Here is a 21,863-nt window from a genome sequence, read left to right as displayed (position 1 = left end):
ACTTCAAACAGGGTGATTTTGGTTAGACAGTAGGGGAAACCTAAATGATAAAGACAGGAAAATATGAGAGTACACCATCAAGAGAGGCTAGAGTCCACTTTACAGGAGATTTTTAAGAATCAGTGGGGCAAACTTCTGTCAAGAGTGACATAGATATATTTGATGCTGCTGCTGTGAAGCACAGGTTGGAGAAGGTCTGCAGATCTCCTTGGGGCAAGATTAATATTTTGCCTGCTCCTTTTGTTTTACTAATGAAACATTAACATTTCTATGAGGAGCATATACTTTGTGAAAAATCCCTTGGCCAGGGACCAAACTTTTCCTCCTGCAGTTTGGTGGGAGCTTTGCAGCCAGCCCACGTGCTGTGCCGTTGTGGGCACGAATTCCAGTTGAAGGAGCTCAGGTCTGGTTTTGCGGGAATGTACAGCCTACACAAATCCCCCCTTTATTTCTCCAGAAGCTGCACTTTCTGCAGACATCTGTGAGGTCCAGAGGTCAGTGTGTTGCGCTGAGCTTATTCCCTTTAAATCTCATCTGGGACTTGTTCCTAGTGAAGATAGCTGGTGCTTTTAAAAAGCCTAGCAGCAGGAGACCTCTTCTATCAGTGTGTTTCCATCCATGTTTGGGCAACACAATGAATGCAGATGTAGTAGGAAACTTTTGATTATCTATAGGATTTTTCTGTGGCAACTTCAAAGCTCTGTGGTTAGTTATATTCTGAGTCTTTAAATGGATATGTCTTGCGTTCAGAGTCTGATTTAATTTTCCGGTTTAATCTATTGTCCAAACATCATTAATGTTGTCTTTGAGGCATGGGACAGCTTTGATGGAGTCTTTTTTTAATTTCTAGCCATCACCCTGTGCAGCCATAAACAACATCCTGCCTGCTAATGAGAAAATTCAAGTTATTGCAGTCACATGTCTTGTGGAAATAGATTGTAGTGGCAGGAGAAAAAGGAACCGACTTTGCTCACCTCCCACCCCCAGCTGGCACGAGCATTTGGGTTACTGGCAGGGAGGAGACGTTTCCACAGATTAAGATACTCCATTAAAAAGCAGTGTTGCCTGTTGAAAATGAAATTATTAATTTCAGAGATGTATCGTTAATTCCTTAACCTGCTTTGATCCGTTATCTTTTCTACCTATAAGCATCTCAAACCTTTCCTAATTAATGCTCTGCCAGCACCTCAGCTGTCAGGCTCAACTATTCCTAACAAATCCAGGCTTGTGGAAGAATTTGGCCTGTCCTTCCAGTGTGAAGTGAGGGAGCACGATCCTCCATTACATACCCCGTAAACCAATTGCATGACGTTGATATCCTACCCATTGCTTTCCCGTCTCTCCCATCTTCTGTAAAATTTTTTGTTTGGAAGGTAAAACTTGTGTGTGTATGACCTTGGAAAGACTTGGCAGAAGTCAGCGTGGGGAGCGGGGCACAGCCCAAGGTCTCGGCATTTGCTCCTTGTTGCACCGTGAGACACATCTGCAGAAGATTTGGGAGGGGGGCGGCTGGTCGTGATGCACAGCGCTGTGTTTAGCCCTGGTTTGGAGATGATAACGCAGCAGCAGGAGAGCAGTGGCATCAGGAGGGTAAGTGCCCAATGTGGCAGTGGGCAGTTGTAGAGCACCTTATTCCTTCTCCACTGGGAGACCCACCTTGTAGGGGACAGCCTGCCTGCAACAAACTGGGCTCATTGGTAACCAGTGTATAAACCGGGCGCGTTGGTAGCAGCTTCACAGCATGGGCACATCTCAGGTCTTGTCTGTGCAGGAGCTTGACGCGCAGAAACACAGAATTGGGATATGGTGTGAGGGCTTGCTCGCGGATGCAGTTGTCTTATGGCAGCATAATTTTGCTCTAATTGCAAAGAGGATTAAAGTGGTATGGATAAATAAGTATAACTATTAGCTGATCTCTACAGCCAGGTTTCCTCCATGGGCAGGTTTTACAGGAAGATGTCCTGCTTGCTCGCAGGCAGGACTCGATGTGATCTGTGTTACGGCTTGGCAAGAGCTACCCAGCCTGGTGGTGCCTCTTGACATGCTGGCCTGCACAGCTGCACCTTTCCTTGGTATTTGTACCCTTGTAACCACACTGACCTCTCCTCTGCCTTCTCCCCCCACCAAATAAGTTGACATTCATCCTTTCAAACTATCCCTGGAAATGTGTTTAGAGGACGGGTGGTCACCAAGAGCAGGCTGGAGGGTCTCCTGCAGTCCCCGTGGTTTCTGAGGTTCTCCTCTCGCCCTCCATGTCTTTGCAGAGCACGGCTTTGTTGGCTACTCCGAAGAGCTTATGTTCAACAACACGCTGCCGGACTACAGCCAGGGGGAGTCCTTCTTCACTATTTTTGGAGTGTTTTTCCCAGCTGCCACAGGTGCTGTAAGTTATATCCTCCCCCTCTTTCCCTCCACAGTCATATCTTGGAGATGAGCAGAAGCAAGGGGAGTTCCTCTGGGCTGCGAGGCGAGGCGAGCAGGACCGTAGTTGGCCGTAGCAGATTCATGTGGTCGATTCAAAGTGTTCAGGCTTTCCTCCAGCATCTCAAATTTTGCACGCTCCCATCCTGTTCATTTGAATGTGCTCTTCTGTCTCTCTCTGGTCAGAAACTGCTGGTCAACTCTATGGGTTGATGTGGTGATGTAAATCCCACCCTGCCAAGGACAAGGCTCAGGCACTGATCTTGGCCAGTGCTGTCAGGCCACAAGGTATCAAGCCTTTTTAAAAGTGCCAGTCATGATTTATCTTGTTAGATAAGCCTTGTGACTTGATTGCACTGGGAGGGTGGGAAGAGCACAGGAGGGCTTTCCCTCCATCCATACCGCAGGCGGGTGGCCGAGCTGGGCTGATGCCATCGCTCGTGAGGCTGACCCACCACTCTCTGCATGGTGTCATGGATGCATCTTTGTGTGTCAGCAGAGCTCACATTTATGAGCTTAATTGGATGCTTTCATATTATTCATTCCCTTAAATTACCAGGAAGATCCATGTCCCCTTTCCAAAGCTGGCAGTCTCCAGTGGGAATGAAATAACTATGAATTGGAGTTACAATACCTTTTGTTGATGCTGGGTTTTTTAAGCTATAAAAAGTACCGATTATAAGCAGTTTCCATAGCGATGAATCCTTGGATTACAGAATGAATTTTCAGAGGATTAGCTCTAAGCAACTCACTGGAAGTTGTTCGCAGAATTGCTGCGGTACAGGGAGACAAACTAAAGGGTTTTGTGAAACAGATGGGACTGGAGGAATGGTCTGGTAGCAGAAGAAGTCACTTTGCCAGGTGCACCTGGTGCAGGACTTCAAATTTTCCTTTGAAATCCTTTCTCCCAGTTTATCAGACTGGCTATTGCCTCTGTGTAGACTTCCTCCTGGAAAACTCACCTGCCTGAGCTATTGGCACCGTGGAGAAGTTGGCTTCTGCCCTCTTTTTTTTGTCATTTCTGCCTGGCCCAAGTGAGTCCCCCAGCTAAAGGAAGAGACCTTCCTCATGAGCCCTGCCTCTGATGCAGGAAAGCAGTTTTTTCCAGCTCCCTGGTTACAGAAGAAGGAACAGTTATGACAAAGCTGTGCAGAAAATTACCGTCATTAGCCACATTAAATGGTTCTTCATCACTGCTAATGCTTGCCTGCTAGGAGGAAGGCCAAAGCTAATAGATATAATTTATTTAAAGCCCTGGCAGCCTGTTGCTTTGTTAGTTAGCAGTAGTAATACCAGTAGTAATGTTAAACATTCTCTGAAAATACAGTTTGTGCTGGTGTATAATTACTTTGGTTGCTGCACAGCTTTTTCATGCGTTCTTTTTAATTGCTTGGTTATTTACAGGATTTAAATTATTCCTTTGGAGTAGCAGTGCCAATGGTACCATATAACATCTCTATTGCTCCTGTTATTGCTGTTTGTAGCACTGCGGAGTTCAGGAGCCTCATAAAATGTAGGGTTGTGTTTGGTGCTCTACATGGAAGAGCTCGTGATCTGATTAAGAAATTTTTAGGGTGGGAGTCAAGACTAGGGTGCGATGCCAGGGCTGCAGAGGGGACCCCAGGTTTCTCGGGGTCCCACGTGCTGGAGCAGAGCTGCTTCCCACCGCATTGCAGGCACTGCCTGGACGCAGCCCGAGCCTGCCAGCAGGACAGGCAGTCCACGAGACTGGAGATGACATTTCAGGGATGGATTTGGCAGCGGCATTAGTAGCAGGCTGGAGAGATGCGATAGGATTGCCAGCATCTCCAGTGCAGGGCAGGCAGCCTGATACAGATTGCAAGCGAGAGGCAGCGTTAGCCCCCAGCACCTCCACGTGAAAAGGAGCAGCAGGGATGTCCAAACGTCACTGCCAGGCTGTCACCTCCAGCCTGTGCTCCTGCTCCTGCCCAGCCCCATCCCCAACTGGTGCCTGCCTCTGCTGGGACCTCCGCAGTGACCCGGCCGAAGCACTGGAAGCAAAATTCTTTGCGTTAAGATGCATCAGAAATTTGGTGAGAGTTTCAGTGAAACAATATGTTGTTTAGTTTTGAGGGGTTACTTTGAGCCAGTTTGAAACATTTCTGTGACCCACAGCAATGTTCTGTTTATCTTTTATTATTAAACCTCGTGTTTACTCTTTTTAATTTTTAGCATATGCTACTTTACAATCTAAGATGCTCTTTTGATAACAAAGTTTAAAAAAAAAAATGTTTAGGAAATTGTGAAATAAGATAATTGGGCCTTTCTGAGATGAAATGTTCCCTGTTGAAGTGAAGCTATTTTGATGTCTTCAGAATAAGCTCTTTATTCACCCTCCAAAATGGTTATCTGAATTCAACTGGTTTAAGTTCAGTCTCTGGGACATACGAAAAAGTGGTTTTAAGTTGCCTGTTCCACCAGAAATAGCAGTGAAACTGAAACTGCAGAAATACAGGCTGGTAAGCAAAGAGGGGCAGCCGCTTTGGGAAGGGGGAGTGGGCCCTGCGGGGAGACCCTTGCCGGGACCGAACGGGCAGAAGAAGCTGCTGCCTTGGCCAAGGATGGTCGTCCCAGCCTTTTGTAGACTGGTCGCAACATGCTGCTTTCTACGAGCATCCTCCTTTGATCGTTTTGCTCTGAGTCTGGTTGTTTTCTCTGTTTCTCTTTATTTTATCGGTACAACTCCAGCAATGTGAGTGAAGTTATCCCGATTTTACAGTTGAGTGGTGTTAGGCAGAGGCTGGTCCAGTTGCTTCCTGGGTAATAGCTGTTTAAACCATTTCAGCCGGATGTGCAGTGCAGCTGGCCTTATTCCCCCAAGTTTGTCATTTAATAATAGAGAAATAGCTGACTGATCCAAAACATACATCTAGAGCTGGCCTAAATGGGAGTGCATAGGCACGGAAGACTCAGATTTGCCAGCTTCCATTGAAAAGATTAACATACTCGCTGCAGAAGATGTGAGCATACCCCTATCGAGATTCTGTACATTAACCAGATGTTTTTCTGCATGTTTGTAAATACCTTCTTTATGCAGATGTTGTGCTGCCACATTGTGATACGCAAACACCCAGCCACGCATCTCACCAGGGCTTTGCACGGAGAAGGAGTCTCGGGAGCTGCCTGCCCATGTTCAGCGCTTAGGACTGCACAGCAACAGTAGCAGCAGCCGTACAACCATCAGTGCAGCTTTAAAATGAAGTTAAATGTCATTTCTGTTGTGCAGAGAATGTTTTCCTTTTTCTACTAAATCCCCAAGGTTTTCTGTCTAATGAAAGAAGTGTGTTGTCATGTGATACAAGAAAGTAAGACGCGTTTGAAGTGGCGTTAGTGGAAAATATCATCGTGCTGAAACTAGTTCTGAAGTAAACCATATTTGGCACTTGCAAAATGACAGCACATAGATTTAGAAGTTTTGGGCTAAGTTACCAGATGATGTAAACTGGCACAACTCCATTGAAGTCTATGGAGAAGTGCCATCTTACATCAGTGGAGAATTTGGCCCTTTTAAAAAATTAGCTCCAATTCTTATCTAAGATTTTTCCATTCTTCACCTCTTGGGTGAAGGAAAAAAAAACCCGTTATATTTTGTAGTAAATTTGTTGGAAAATGCAATGGGTATTTGCAAGCAGTCACATCTACAGTTATAAACCGTAGCTAGTAGAGTTAGAAGCCGGAGCTGGTGGAGCTGATGGTTGTGTCTAATGTACAATGTAGGTGGTCCTCTCGTGCACGTATCCACTGCCTGGATGATGCCCAGGACAGGATTACGCTGGGAATAGCAGCAATGTACAGACTGTCTCAGCCATAATTTCCTGGCTGAGTTGACCGTGTTTTCATGCTTCTTTGTCCAGAAGCTTTGTCATTATCTGCTGCTCTCTGAGATAATAGCCAGTGTGGAAAATCCAGCCTGCTATCTCGCTGAAACAGAGAGGTGGATAATTTTCTCCGTGGACAATCTGCAGATATGATTGCTTGAGTTCCGAAGGGATTGGCCATTTCCCTAGGGACAGGTCTGTGTCTGGAGGAAGGAACGTCCCAACTTCTCTACATCATTGAATTTTATATGCAAGTGTAGGGTTTTTCTTCTCTTGAGTAACTAGAGTCTCTGGAAAGGCTGTTTGTGGCTACTCACAAGTCAGACCAGTTCTCTGGCAGGGGGGACCGAGGCTATGGATGGTGGAGATTGATTAGGTTTTTTTGAAAATTAATGAAGTTGTCCTTTCATTGAAAAGTCGGGTGGTTAGTCTGCTGCTTGCAAAAGACCTTCTTATTACTGCTCTTTGGCAGCTGTCATCCTGTCTGGAAAATGACTTTTTGGGTGGTGGTGGAGAGGTGCCTTTAGCATAGTCCATACTTCTGTACTACCAGATTGTCCATCCTTCTGTACTAGTCAGGGCTGAGGCATAGGTGCAGCATGGAGGAGATGGCTTTGGCCTCAGCGGCTGAGAATATCCACGTCGGTTCCTTCTGTGGTGGCCTTGGCCATTGGCAGTGGAAGCCATGAGACTCTGGTGATCTCCTGGGGGTCCTGACAGAAGCTAATGATGTGCACTGTCCTGGGTCTGACCCCTAGTCGCTGCCAGGCAGGAGGTCAGTCATCAGTCTCAAGATCCTGTTTATGTGGGATGTTTATGTTTATCTCTCCTGGCTGCTCCTGAGTATGCGTGGGTCTGTGAGAGGGAGGCAGTGAGGTGGCTTGGGCTGTGCAGTCATCGCTGCACAGATGACTCACATGTCTTCAACTTTTTTCATATTCAGTCCAGAAAATGCCATTTTGGTGTTTCCCCAGCGCTTTGCTGAGGTAGGAGTTTGGATGAGGAAGAGGTGAGTCAAGCTCAAGCTGGGAGATTTAGAGGTGGTGCCAGATGTTTGGGAAACTTGGCCAAGAGGCACATGAGATTAACAGCTGTCCTTCTGACAATAGTTTGTTCCCTTTAGAACAAAAATTCAGAGTATTCTCAGCTTTCTGCTTTGTCTCTGAATTGCAAAGTCACCAAAGAGTGCTTCATAGCAGCTTCATTTAGCATGATGTTTGTGACCATTTCCATGGACTTCTGCCTTCCTAACTTTTCTCACCTCCAGCTAAGCCTATTGTGTAGCTGTTGAAAAGGAGCAGTGCTTGAACAGCGCTTGGAAGCTTTATCCAGGGAAAAGCGCACCAGTTGACAGGCTTTTAGCAGTACTGTTCAGAAGTACGTCCACGGAATAGTCTTCCAGGAGAAAATTAAGAACTCATTTTGATTTGTAATGTTTTCGGTATGGTGTCAAGGATTTAAATCTGGTCTGAATCTGGAAGGCAGCTCTTCCAGGAGCTGAGGAATGCCAGGGGCCCATAGGGACCATCGGGGGTCTGGATCTGTGGTGGAGAGAAGGACAGAAAAAAATGGCTGCTAGGTGGGATGATCAAGGGGGGAGGGAAAGATGATCAAGGAAAAAATATTAATAATAAATAAATAAAGCCCTGGATGCTTAGCCAATGTGTTTGGCAACATGTGAGTGCCTTGTGCTCATTAACGTGCTATCATCATGGCAGCACAGCGAGAAGAGTAAGTGTTATGATTTCCATCTAGCAGATGGGGAGATGGAGCTATAAAGACGCACAGCAAAGCCTGGGATGGAGCAGGGAGATGAGCCCCTGTGTCCCGATTAGCAACCCAACCGTTGCTCCCTGTTGGCAGTCCATCGGTGGATACGCAAGGTCTGTAGGGAAGGCACCCATCCAGCTGAGCCGGGTTTGTCCCCTTTGCCCTGGGATTTGTCCTACGGCTCCTATCTACCCTTTATCTTGGGAGAAAATCCTCCTGAGCAGCAGTCAGCGTTTGAGCTTTAAAATGCAATGGGTTGTTGCTGATTTAGAGCTGTAGTCACTCAGATTTGCAGCCTCAGAGACTGACTTTGTCATTCTTGTGCCCTCTGAAAATGAGGAATGACTGCTGGACTTGGCAGCCGAGTGGCAGACCGACGCGTGGTCGGTCCCCTGCTGCCAGGGCTGGCAGATGCTGCGAGCACCGTGGCGCTGGCCTCCTCCTCCTCATTGTTGTTCTGTGGTGATCTCACCCCGGCTCCCAGGGACCGTCCCATGAGCACTGCTGGCTGGCACCTGGCCCGCGCGTCCTTACGAAGACGTTAGTCTGACACCCGAGGGCTGGGACAGTGATGAGCACAAGTTAGTCTCTTAAAGAGGCTCTTCTCTCTTGCCTTCGAATTGTCCAAATTCTCAACAGCGTTCCAAATCATGGATTTTTTTTTTTTTTTTTTTATAGCAGATATCTGAAGTCTTCTAGGAGAAATTTTGGGATAATTTGATGAAAATAGTTGTGTTTTCCTGTCAAGTCTGGTATGACTCCTCCTTCAACTGTGAGCAAAGTCTCATAACCCATTTGTACCTCACGTTCCTAGCCTCAACGTGGAGATCTTTTGCTCCATCCTGTTGTCCTTTCTTCTGTCTTTAGATGGTAATTTTTTAGGCTAAGGACTGTCCCTGATTGTACAATACCCTGTACTCTGGCCTAAAATAACAGTTCAGTACTTTATTCTTAGTCCTACCATGTGTTTTCTACGTGACGCTGGGACAATCACTTGCTCTCTCAGCGCTTCTGTTTTCCTATCTGCAAAGTAGAGATAATGCCTACTTCCAAAGCAGATCCCTTGACTGGAAGGTGCCACCTACGTGCTGAGCACTGTTATTCCCTCTGCTAAATGTGCATGTGATCGTCATTAAACACGGACAGGGCAGGCCGTTTTGTAGCAGCGGTTGTCCCCCATGAATGCAGGGACCTGTAATGGATCTGGTCTGCGGGGGTAGTACCACCTGCTGAATGCGCTGCCATGATGAACGGTAGCATTTTTCTTTTCAACAATTGGATGGCACTGTCTTCTGTGAGGTTTGCATTAAGATAAGATGGGTTTTGTTCAGATTTCTGCTTCTTTCCCCCCCTCCCCAGCATTGTTCAAACTGGACAAAGGGTTCTTTGTAGATGTGTTAGTGGTGGCTTGCTTCGAATAAAGACATTAACAGTTTCTTACCGTGCAAGCGATGGGAGCCAGTATTCGTGTGTGTGGAAGTGCAATGAAGTGATATAGTTACTGTTCTGAAGCAATCAATTAACTGATTAATTAAATTATATTACATATTATAATATGTATTATATATGCTATAACTTAGATTAACTGTAAATTGCATTTGTGTCTACAAAATACAGGTGTGATGGTTGGGTTCAATATGAGCGGAGATCTCCAGAAGCCTGCTACCAACATCCCCCTGGGGTCTCTGGCTGCTATTGGCACCTCGTAAGTCATAGATTGGGGAAAATTTACTCTTTGGAGACTGCCCTGGATGTGACCAATCCATTTCATATTCCCATCAACCTTTTATTACTCAGCCATCTGGAAAATTAAAGTCTGGCTCTCATTCAAATTATCATCCATTACCACCACCCACTCTGGGTGGGTTAGAGAAGAGGTTCATTAATGTGGATGTAATCAGTCCTTCCTCCGCTGGGTGGGATGTGTGTTGGTGCTCGAGCGGTTGTGCTGCTGCAGCCTGGCTGTCCCAGAGCAGGATGCAAAGTTCTCGAAGGCTTGGGGTGCGTGATTTTGTCACTTATTGATTTCAAAGTGCTTTCTTTTTCTATATAAATAGAAAATACAAAAAATATAAAATATTAAAAAATTGTAATTTTTATTATTGGGAAAATGGGGCTAAGACAGGTGAGATGACCTACCCACCTGCAAGGCCAGGGGAATGCAGGTGCCCTGCATCCCCGAGCAGTGCTCTCCCCTGGGAAATGCTCCTTTCCCGGCGTAAAATACTGTTACATATTTAAAAAAAATCTCAGTAGGTTTTTCCTGCCTGCTTTCATTGCCACCTAAATTGCTTTTGAGGTTATTACTTTTAATTGTGTACCAAGGTTCAGACAGAAAGGAAGGATCTTCAGAATTTAGAGGGATTCCTGCTGAAATTGGTGCTTGTTTTAAGTGAGGGAGTTCCACAGGACGCAGAAGTATCACAGATGGATGGACTGTGGTCATTCACCTCTCTGCTGTGTGGGCTTTGCAGACAGACTAGCTTATCCCTCCACCTGAGTACTGGAAGGGCCAGAGACACCAGAGGAGGGTCATAACTCAGGATCAGCCTTGTAGAGCAGGCTGGCTGTGGTGTTTCATGTTCCTGCCAGATGAGGGGACCTGTGGACCTGCAGGATCATAGAATCATGGAATGGTCTGGGTTAGAAGGGACCTTTAAAGGTCATTTAGTCCAACCCCCCCAGCAATGAGCAGGGACATCTTCAAATAGATCAGGTTGCTCAGAGGCCCGTCCAACCTGACCTTGAATGTTTCCAGGGATGGGGCATCTACCACCTCTCTGGGCAACCCGTTCCAGTGTTTCACCACCCTCATTTTTAAAAATTTCTTCCTTAGATCTAGTCTGAATCTACCCTCTTTTAGTTTAAAACCATTACCCCTTGTCCTGTTGCTACAGGCCGTACTAAAAAGTCTGTCCCCAGGACTGGGTTATTCCCCCTGTGCACACATCAAGAGTGCAGGTAGCTTCCCCTCTGTGCGGTCACGCTGCAGTTGTCCCTGGTACGTTGTAGTGGGTAAGTAACGTGGACTGGTGTTAAATTCAGCCCTGAGGCTAAATCATGCAGCAAGAGCCCATGCAGAGTGATTGAAGACCCAACTTGCAGGTACTTGACCGTCTCCTGGCTCTGCTAATGGGCAGAATTCTCCATGGTCTTGTCTTGCTGGAAGAAAATAGTTTATTTTTATTGTTTGCAGGTGGTTTCTGTACATGGTCTTTGTTTTTTTGCTGGGAGCCGTTTGTACCCGTCAGTCACTCCGCTATGACTTCATGATAGCAGAGAAGGTAACTTGTTCGAATAACCCAGCATGATTTTATATAGTGGTGCTTTCTGGTTGCCATCTGCCTTACTGAATGCTTGAATTTTCCAAAAGCCTAAGGAATTTGGGTACCCATCCCACATTGAAATTCAGGGGGATTTCCCCATTGTAAGTCCCAGTGTACAATTGATTTGAATAGCTTTGCATTCACCAGCATATCCAGTAATGCTGAATCTTGGCATAATCACCCGGCAATAGCTTTAAGAGCTAAAATATGCTAATGTGGTCTAATGATAAATGCTGTATTTTATTCAATGTATCCTTTCTCATTGGTGAAAGCTTAGACCAAATTGAAATCTCTAAAGAACCCCACTGCTTATCTTTACTAAGTCAAGCGAAGCTTACATTTCCATATCTAGCAGGCTGTAATTGCAGGGCGAGCAATAGGATTATTAAACTCGAGACATTCCGCATGGGTGTATATACATGAGGGAGGTTTGTAGTGTTACAGGCAACGCACCTTATCATTGCAGGCCTTTAAAAAGAGAGCAAAAGATTTTGGTGTGTGCCATTGTCTTACTTTAAATGGGATATGGAAGGGCTGATTTTCTGTTATTCAGCATTATCCAAAATCATGGGTTCACCATATTTGACACCATTTCTTGTGATTAATTGAAAATTGAGATGTTTGCCATTTATTTGATTCGTAACATGGTTTTAATCTAAAATATAAATTTGAAACTCTGGCTTTGTTTTCTTTCTAAGTAATTGTAGCTCTAGACTTCCTCCAGCCCCTGAAATAAACTCCAAATTATTGGTGGGGCTCCTGCCACTGCCTGCTAAGGTAAAAAATCATCTCTGTTTCAGGGGAAATAAGAATGAGCCTACTTTCTTTAAGGCAACATCTGTGTATGTTAATGACTTAGTGGGCGAAAAGTACAGTAACTAAAAGTATCAGCTTTAAATGAATCAGCTGAAGAGAAAGAGATTGTTGAAGCTGTGTTTTAAATTCAAAACCCACAGGGGGGGAGGCGAAATGAAAAATCGCCCAGTAAAAAATGTGAAGATATTTAATAATGTTAAATATAAAAAACCAAGCAAACAAACAACCCCCCCCCAAAAAGCAAATTCAGTTTTCTTCTCCCTAGTATGGAACAAAACAATGGTGCAATCCCGATATTCATGTTGCTTCTTTGAGTTATTACAAGCTGCTTTAGATTTTAATGACTTTGTTGGGAGAGAGGGAGCAGGGAGAGATCATTACACATCCAAACTCTCCCTTTCTGTCACTCACAGGTGAGCGAGTGCTTCGCTGCTTTTCTCCCTTGTTTGGCTTTTTAAACATAAAAATGAGATTCAGTAATTTCACTTCTAATAAGCTCGAAGTGCCAATTTCTTACAATGTATTCACACTCTCCGTGCTCAAAACCCCCAGCAAACCCTTTCATCAGCCTTGGTGAAAAGGACTCTTCCCCCCTAACCCTGATTTGAATGTCAAGTAGTACATTTAAATGCAAGCATTTTTGGTGGCTAAAATAATATATGATGTCTGGCACAGCTGATTGTTTCTTCCAAGTGTTTCTCAGAGCAGGGCAGGATTAGAGGAGAGGGAAGGGAGGATTCCCCATCGAGCATCTGTCTGTTGGTCTAATGGAAGCTGATATCTCCTCATCTCAGCCTCAAGTTTCTTCTGCCCCACAAGATAAAATTCACAAGGCCAAGTCGATTTTCATGGGGAAAGGAAATGTTGTGGTAGGAAGTTCGTACAGTTCTGGACCACAACGTTAATTTTACATCCCTTCCCCAAACAGCAAGCATTTTGGGGGTTTTTACCCAATCTCCGTTTAGCTGTGTGCGGATTTCATAGATGAGGAAAAGGCAGATGTAGCTTGAATCGTCTTTAGCCATGTAAGTTTTTGTGATTCCTTCTAATAAAGTGTGTGCCACCCGACTTCAACAGGGGCAGAAGCTGGGAGGACCCGTGTTCATTTTGACCTTATTTTCCACGAGAGGATGGGTGGGAGCGAAGGACATGTGGGATGTAGGGGACCTGCATTCAGTGACATCCTCTGCCACGGATGCCTGCGCCTTCAGCAGCTCGCTTCAGTGGAGCATGGGCAGGATGGATCTGGACCAAAATTTGGGGTTTTTCTCCCTGCCTGGCCTTTGTGCTGGGGTTATCCCCATGCCTTGCCTTTCTCTGTGGCTGGCTGCTGGCTGTCAGACTCGAGTGGTCTTGCAGGACTTGGGGATGGCTCAGGTGACCCTAGACCTTAGTCTCCTTGGCTGTGTCTGCCCACGTCCTTACACCATGGTACCAGGAGCACTCCCATTTCAAAGCTTTCTTGCACAGTGTTCGTATTGTGGGGTTTTGTGGATTTGGGTGGGTTTTTTTTAGACATGCTGCCTGTGCTTGCAGCTCTTGACAGTGGAGACCTGTGCAGGGGGACCCCAGTCCTCGCTTCTGCGTGATAGACCATGAGCTGCCCTCCTTTCCCTCCCCACCTGCAGGAGATGCTCCCCATTTGAAAGGGTGCTCACTAGAAACCGGTAATAAACCCAGCCTTGTTAGCACTGTGGCTTTAAACACTTTTTTTTTTTGTTTCGTGTTGGCCAAAGGAAATTCTTTTCTCATTGAAGACAGGAAAATAAGGTCATTGTATTATATCCTTCGGAGCGTATTTTTTGAGATGCCATTTGTTTAAGTGGCAATTTTGATTTGGTTTTACTGTGGGTTTTCTTTCAGGATTGGTTTTCCCCTCTGGGACACAGGGGTTTGTCTTCCTGTTTTGGATGGTTGGAAGCCTGGGCAGCTTTTCCTGTATGATGTGCTCTGTATATAAGTGATCTCTCCTGAAATAAACTCACTTCCAGTTACTTAAGGGGAATCTAATAGCTGCTGCTTTGCTGCAATTGCTCCATGTGACAAAGAATTTCTTGGATATGAGCTTGTCAAATGTCTCTGTCGGTACAGGATGTTCAGTATTAAATTACTTTTATGGGATAATTTTCCTGTATTAATTGCTTGCACTTTATACCACAGACCAGTTAAATTGCTGCTTTCCCAGGGCTCGCTCTGTTCATTTAGCAATGTTACAAAATATATGTGATCTCTTAAAATACATGTGTTTAAGACTGCTCGGGGGTCTTTAAAGAAGAATATAATCAACTTTGCATTGTCTCTGCTTCCTCCAGGTATCCTTGGTGGGTTTCTTGTTTTTGCTAGGGCTGTACATCTCGTCCCTGGCCTCCTGCATGGGAGGGCTGTATGGAGCACCCAGGATCCTGCAGTGCATCGCCCAGGAGAACGTGATCCCCATGCTCGCCTTCCTTGGACGTGGGGTTAGTCATCCTTTCTCTGAGATTGCTGGCAAACCTTGACCTGAAAGAAAACTGGTGATTTAAGAAGCCAGGATTTCTATGTGTCTGTAGGGTGAGATGGGGGTTCTGGTACCGTATGCATAGGCAGAAAAGCCAGGAAATGGGTGGTTTTATTGAAAAACCAAGAGCCCAGCTGCCTGTGGTCCTTTCCCTGCCTGTCCCCTGCGCCGCACCGCCTCCGCCCCAAGCCCTCCCACGGGGCTCGGCACCGCGCAGGAGCAGCCCTGCTTCGCCCCAGCATCTCGCTCCCCCACCTCTGCGCCCCGGTCCCAGGGCCGGCTGTCCTGCCCCCGCGCACGGACAGCCCTTCCTGGGCTGCCGCCCGTCCCCTCCCTCCCTCGGGCCCCCTTCTTCGAGATGTCCCCAGTTAAACAGCCACTTATGATAGAACTTTGCCCGTGGGGGTTTTTTTTGCAAACACCCTATCTACACTGGTGCTGATCCTAACCATGACCGAGGGAGGTACTGAGCTCTTCTCTGCCCTCCTGTCCAGGGCAGAGGCCTGAAGCTTTTGTCCAAGCACTTGGTGAAATGGATGCCTCTTTATCTTTTTTTTCTTTTTTTTTTCCCTTCTTTTTTTCTTACACATTGTCTTTGAGCTGTTCCTATCTTCTTTGGTAACCTCCTAGCTGAGTACGTGGCTAGTCGTGGTGTTGTGGATTCAGTCCGTGTGCACTGGAGAAGATGACACTTTTTTGTAAGAAAAGGTGCCTTTTGGACACTACAAAATAAAAACAAAAAATAGATTTGAAAAGTTAAGTTAGGGGGCTGCTAAGCTTTAGATATGCTTTGAAACAAAGCCTTGCTTTGAATATGACAAGAGGCTTTTTCCTTGTCCTCACAAATAATCCTCATTCACATGAGTCGTTCTACTGAGGTCAGTCAAAGTACCAGTCACTAAGGACTCTGTGGTCTTGGGCTATACATTCAGAGCAAACTATTTTAATGGTTTTCCCTTCTTCTAAACAGAGAGAAAATAATTCCATCAGTCTCAATAACCTGCGGTACCTAACTGTCTGTACCGAGCAGCTGGAAAAACCTTACAATGCTTTGCTCCTTCAGAGCAGCTTGTAAATACAGAAAAATATTTTACAATATTGGTATTTATGAATGTTTTAAAATATTTAAATGTTTTACAAGTATAATCATTTTCTCTTCTTTGTTTTATGTTCCTCAAAGTAATTTTCTAAAATTAAAGCCATAATAATAGCAATAATAATAATAAATAGCAATAATTATAGGGGAAGCAGGAACAATAATGACAGCAAAAACTTCCAGCTCCTGGAGGCAGTTGTCAGGTGATCGCAGAACAGGCTGTTCTCCACTTGGCAGCCCTTGTGAAATGCTCAGTGATTTAGCAAAGTTGACTGCAAAGTTGATTCCCTCTCTTCTCTGATAGTTTTCTGTCTTTCTGTCAAATTTTCTGCTCTGAACTCTGTCCGGGCAGAGTGCCATGATGGGAAGGGCTCAAAAAGAGGTGAGAAATGAAAGGCAGATCACTTTCCCCTCTTCCTTTTCTCTGCCACCTTGAAAATTGTCTAGATTCAGTTTATGGAGAGTTAATGAATTTAGTTTGCACTTACCAGTCTGTTCCACATCAGTTCTTCTTTTTCATGGTTGAAGACAGTGTTGTAGTGACCATAACCCCCGTTGATGGGAAGGACATGAGTGTTTTCTGTAGAGTTAAACCCAAGCCAGAGGCATTCTGAGATCATCCTATCTGTTCCCCATCTCAGTGCGTCTTTCTGATACCAAAGATGCTTTCTGAGAACCATGTCCCTTTGTCCCCGAGCCATATTTCTGTTTCATTGTGGAAAGACGTAAGGTCCAGAACTGGTCCCCTTTTCTATTCATAAATAAGAGCGGAGGAAACAGAAATAGTTTCCATTTGAGCTGTGTGTTTATTAAAGAGGCACATGCATTAAGTGAAAACCTAAGATATTTTGTAAGATATCTTGTAAGATATTTTCCAGCAAGGCCTTTACACAGCCTGCACAGTCTTCTCGGGTACCAAAATGGCAAGACAGTGCCTGGTCCAAGGAAGGGCACATTAGACCTGGGATTAAAGTTCATGAGCTGATGGCTCAAGTCTTTCCACCCCCGATGCCCTTTGCTTTGTCTCTCTTTTTCTCCTCCTGTCTCTGCCTTCACCCCACCCCAAAGGAGAAGAGCAGGCGGTGTTTCTCCTGGCTGCCTGCCTTCCCGACGCATGCCCAGCATCGCTGGGGGCTGACTCCCGCCCTCCAGCATCCTGAGCTGCCTAAACTTTCTGCTGCTTTCCTCCTGCTGCTGGGCAGATGCAGCTTGGGTGGATGAAATGAGGGAAACCCCAAGTGCAGAGGCTCAGCAGACCATGGATTTAGCTCAGCCTCGTGTCAGGGCAGGGCCAGAGGCTGCTGATGTGAAGGTGGCACTGCTCCATGCAGTAGGAGCTTCCTTGGCTGTGTCTGGCAGGCGAAGCCTTTCCAACGGCAGCGTGTGGGAGCCTTTTGGGTAGGCAGCGATGCAGAGTCCTGTAGAGAAATTAGAGACGAACAGTTAACTCTAATTAACACGTTTTATTGCCAGACTTCCCATAAGCCCCACAAATCTCTCTGAAGGTTTATTGCTGCTTTAATGACATTGTTTTACCATGGAGATACCGAGCAAGAGTGGATGAATTTTCCAAAGACAAAGTTTGAGTAAGGCTCAGAGGTGAGGAGCAGCTTTTGGCTTCCAGCCTGTTCTTTAATTTATTAAGCCGGTGAGCCTCTGCTTCCACAGGCATGCATGTATTTCATGGCCTTTAAGGGGGTACTGCAGACCGCCCAGGTAACCACCCATGGCAGCTGAGCAAGTGGGGAATCCTCATGGTGAGGTCCATGGTTATTAATTTAAATGTAAATTTGTTTTATTTATGAACTAGAAAGGACCCAACAAGACTCCAGTGGCTGCGATTTGCTTAACAAGTCTCATCACCATGGCTTTCACCTTCACTGGACAAGTGAACATTCTTGCTCCCATAGTCACCATCAACTTCATGTTGACGTATATTGCTATAAACTATTCCTATTTCTCGGTCTCCATGAGCTACAACGTGCAGCAGAAACCTGACGAGACCCAGATGGAAAATGCTAGGCCTGCTCACTCTTCCCAGCCTTTAATTTTCAACAAGACCTCCAGCCATGCAGCAGATGGAGTAATTCAAAGCGGATCAAACGGCACCTTGCTGGAATTCACAAAAGACATGGACCAACTTTTTAAACCATTTCTTAGTGAGCCAGGTACTTGCAAAAAAGGAGGATCTCAGAATTTAACCCAAAAGGTCAAACAAAAGAAGGCAAAGAAGCCAGCCAAGCAGACGTTACAAGACAGCTTTCTCCTGGATCTCCATCACGATGCTCCCCCGGCTCAGTACAGCTGGGATGAGGCTGCGAAGCCCCACAACAAGAGCCAGCAGGACCTGGCTGAGCAGGGCTGTCGGCGCGACGCGGGTGCGTGCTCATCACCCGCTGCCGATGCCCAGCGGACACCTGGGCTGCTGGAGCGCGGGGAGCAGCTCTGCAGCGGGTCGCCGACGCTCACCGGCCAGAGGGGAGAAGGTAAGGGCTGTAGGAGATGGGCACCTCTATGCTCACAGGGGAATGGTTTATAACCTTGGTACTCCTGGTGCTTTCCTGAAGGCAGGCGTGAAACTAGCTTTATACGGGGCTGTCTGGTGATTTATAGCAATAATATCATTTATTCCAGGTGAGGATAGAGTTCATTGCAATGCATCACAGGAGAAGTTCCAATGCAATTTCCTATGGAAGATTAATCACAGGAAAGCAGGCAGGACTATATTTAGTGTAGGGTTGTTTACTATATACTCATTATTCTACACATGCACGCTTAACACTGTACATTAAAAAGGTTTTTAGTGTATCTTGGGGTTTACTTCATCCTGGTGCGGGGTAGGAGCGATGGAACCACGTGAGTCTAAAACTCAGGCTATCAAAATGCAGTGGTCCCCATGCCAGAGGTGGAGCCTGTAATTCAACATCCACAGCTAAGGGTCTGAATTCGTTTTGTTGGCGATGTGGGTATTTGGTACTGTGTGTTTGCTTGGAGTTTGTCATCTCAGCACATCAGCGTTAGTCAGTTAAGCTTCTTAAACCCCTCTGAGGGAGAAAAGTATTATTTCTCTTTTTTTCACAGGTAGGGAAACTGAGGCAGAGATAGGAGATGTGGCCTTCAAATGGACTCAGTACCAGAGCTGGCAACTTTTTTTTCTTTTTTCTTGCACTTCTTTTCTGTTTTCATTTTAGAGGTTTTGGTTTAACTCTGCCATACCCAGCTGTCAGCTAGAATTTCTGCTTTGGTTTTCTGGTATCTGGTAATGTAAAGTAGGTGAAAAAACCCCACATTATAGCTCATTTCTAATGTCTCCTCTTTTTTCTCTTTCTTTTTTTTTCCCACCCTGTAGAATCATCTATAAAACAACAAAATCCAGAGCTGGGAATTCAGCAAATACCAGAATTCTTCTACTCTAAATTCTGCAATCACTGGGTTTCCTTTGCTGGTGTAAGTAATTTTCTTTCATTTTGAGCACTGGTTTGTGATTGTAGAAAACAGAAGGAAATTCATCACTTACTGCAATGTAAATACACTCCAGTACGTTAAAAAGGCTTTTGATTCTAGTATTCCATGTCACCTGAATTAAATACTCAAGGTACCATGCATCCAGCAGTTCAAATTCATAGACAGCCAGATGGCATATTAATTAAAAAAAAATAACAGAAAAAACAAAACAAAACAAAACAAAACCAACAACAACAGAAAAAAATCAACAACAACAGAAAAAAACCAACCCAAACCAAAAAGATACAAATTCAAAGTCTGGCATCTTAGGACTTTAGAGGTCCATGGCTGGCTGGGAAAAAATCAGTGCCCCTCTTTTCACTGTGTGCCAGCCTGCCTTTTGTTGCCCTGGGATGGAGTGAGACATCAGCTTCAAAGCTGCGTTGCTTTTATTTATGAGCCAGTTTCTGCAAGCTCGGGGTGGGGTTTCATTAGTCCTGACCTCCTGATAACAGCAGCCCGGCTGTGAAATTCCACCTTTTGAGGGAGGAAAGTAGAGCATTCCTCAGCACGTTACTTTAAAGAATAAATAACTTTTCAATACCTTCTGCCTCAAGCCGCTGAGGAGTTTAGGACATTTAAATTCATCTTGGGAAGACAGATTAATGGGCAGATGACAGGGAAAGGGTCAGATATGCATAATGAATGACCCATATGGCTTTGCTGCATGGACAGGGATTTCGTAGCTGTGTGTAAAATGTAACAAACCCGCTCAAACAACACACCAAACCCTTTTAGTTTAATCTTCAGATGGAGTTTGACACCTACTTTTAAATTCACTGCTGCTGCTGCCAGCAGCCAGCTCCTGGCAAGGGGTCCCGCTGGATTGCGGTGCCAGGGGTGGGATGGATGTGGAGGCTCCTCTCCAGCGATGACATCTTTAGGAGGTTGCACCCTGATGCTGTCTCTGGGCTCAGTAACTAACGTGGCTCCCAAGGGTGTGTCGTTGCGGGGCGGTCAGCTCCCTGCCTTCGAGGGGGAATTTGCTTATGGAGATGACTGAGGTGTTCATTAAAGCAGATTTGGTTTCCTGTCAATAGTCAGACTTGGGAGGAGGTTGCAGCAGAGCCGAGAAAGGATCAACGATGCAAAATAAAATCACAGAAGCAAAAATCAGATGCATTTATTCATCCTGGCTCCTTTCCCCTCTGCCCTCTCTCTTCCAGCTTCACCAATCGTGTCAGTCTGGACTCATTTAGCTCTTTCTTTGCGTGCTGCCCCTTGCTGCTCCTACCCTGATCCATGAAGATGCTACCCCTGCCCCCGTTCATATGCCCCTTGAGCCAAATCCACCTCCTGAGCTGGTCAGCCTCTGGATACTCCTCTTGGAGAGTAGCCCAAGCAGAGACCTGCTTCTAGGACTCAAGGTAGCTCTCTGAAAGCTACCTGCATGCTGCTGAAGGTGACACTGTAAACCTGTGCTGTCCCTCCTTTTAACAGTGAGACCAAACGAGGCTCCCTATAACATGGCAACCTCATTACCGAGAAACTTCAGCCATGCCATACCCAAATCTTTTCAGATAACACTGGGTGGAAATGCTCTAGATGTGGCCAAAAGCCACGCACCATGGCATGTTTTGCAGGCAGGAGGTGATGTGGTTCCCCAGGGGTCCTGCTGCACCACCGTCCTCAGCCACCGAAGCCCAGGAGCATCCATCCATCCACGTGGTTTCGACTGGCATCGATCCTGCCATGGGCAGGACCTCGGCTGTACAGCAGGTCTTGGGCAAGGAGAGCCTTTGTTGTGTCCCCATCCCAGGGCATCGTTAGGATGGAGACACCTAAAAGGAAACGCTCCTCAGGATAATGCCTAGTGGCTGCGTCCTGGGTCCTGACTGTGCACATCTCTTATACAGTACTCCTGAGAAGTCCCTGAGAAAGCTGGAGGTGCGGAGATGCCATCAAAACACTGTTTTTCCATGAATTTAAAGCCAAGATTCAGAATTTCTGGAAAAAAAAACAACCAAAAAGTTATTGGTGCTCTTATAACAACTTGAAAGCTCCAGCACTACCTCAGTTATTAAAGAGGTTTCGTTAGAGTTGCAAAGCATGCTATCTTGCATGGGTGAAGAACAAGTTGTTGACCTGATGTGAGGCTGTGTCTGAAGGGGAGTAGTCCTTCCTGGGCACTGCAAGGAGGTCAACGGAGCCGCTGGGCTTTGCAGAAAAAGGACTATCAGCTTGTCACCAACGTCTTATCTTATGGACTTTGGGGTAATGCCAAACCTTGTCTTCCCAACAGGCGATCATGTCCCTCATCATAATGTTTGTCATTCAGTGGATCTACACCCTTACCAGCCTGGGTGCAGCGGTTATTCTGTATTTCTACATCGGCAAAGTGAGCCCAGGACTCCCCCTTGGTGAGTATTTTTTTTCTGTATTATTAAATCTGCTTAAAAATTCATTAAGCTTTAACTTAATTAGGAATCGAGACTCTTGTGTTTAATATGCAGGTGACACAGTGAATGATGAGGTTTTGTTTCATTGCTAGTTTTAATACATTTTCTCGCTGGCTCTTTAATTTTATGTTGGATTCTAACTGCAACTAGCATGAGTTTGATAGTTTGAACATTGTGGTTATTGCTTTAATATAT

General features: G+C 45.7%; 1 protein-coding gene across 1 annotated transcript in view; it reads left to right on the top strand.

The window, feature by feature from the left end:
• SLC12A8 (solute carrier family 12 member 8) overlaps positions 1-21,863 on the top strand; it is a 49,676-nt gene that overhangs the window by 22,747 nt on the left and 5,066 nt on the right. The window contains 9 exon segments of the mRNA XM_082312554.1: positions 2,265-2,378; positions 9,648-9,735; positions 11,227-11,314; positions 12,488-12,554; positions 12,557-12,585; positions 14,485-14,631; positions 17,576-18,251; positions 19,115-19,212; positions 21,512-21,629. Coding sequence (XP_082168680.1) covers positions 2,265-2,378; positions 9,648-9,735; positions 11,227-11,314; positions 12,488-12,554; positions 12,557-12,585; positions 14,485-14,631; positions 17,576-18,251; positions 19,115-19,212; positions 21,512-21,629 — 1,425 coding nt within the window.

The sequence above is a fragment of the Platalea leucorodia genome (genome assembly GCF_965183815.1).
Source record: "Platalea leucorodia genome assembly, chromosome: 5".
NCBI classification, from domain to species: domain Eukaryota; kingdom Metazoa; phylum Chordata; class Aves; order Pelecaniformes; family Threskiornithidae; genus Platalea; species Platalea leucorodia.
Note: the sequence above shows the minus strand (reverse complement) of the source record. Positions and strands in the feature narration are given on the sequence as shown.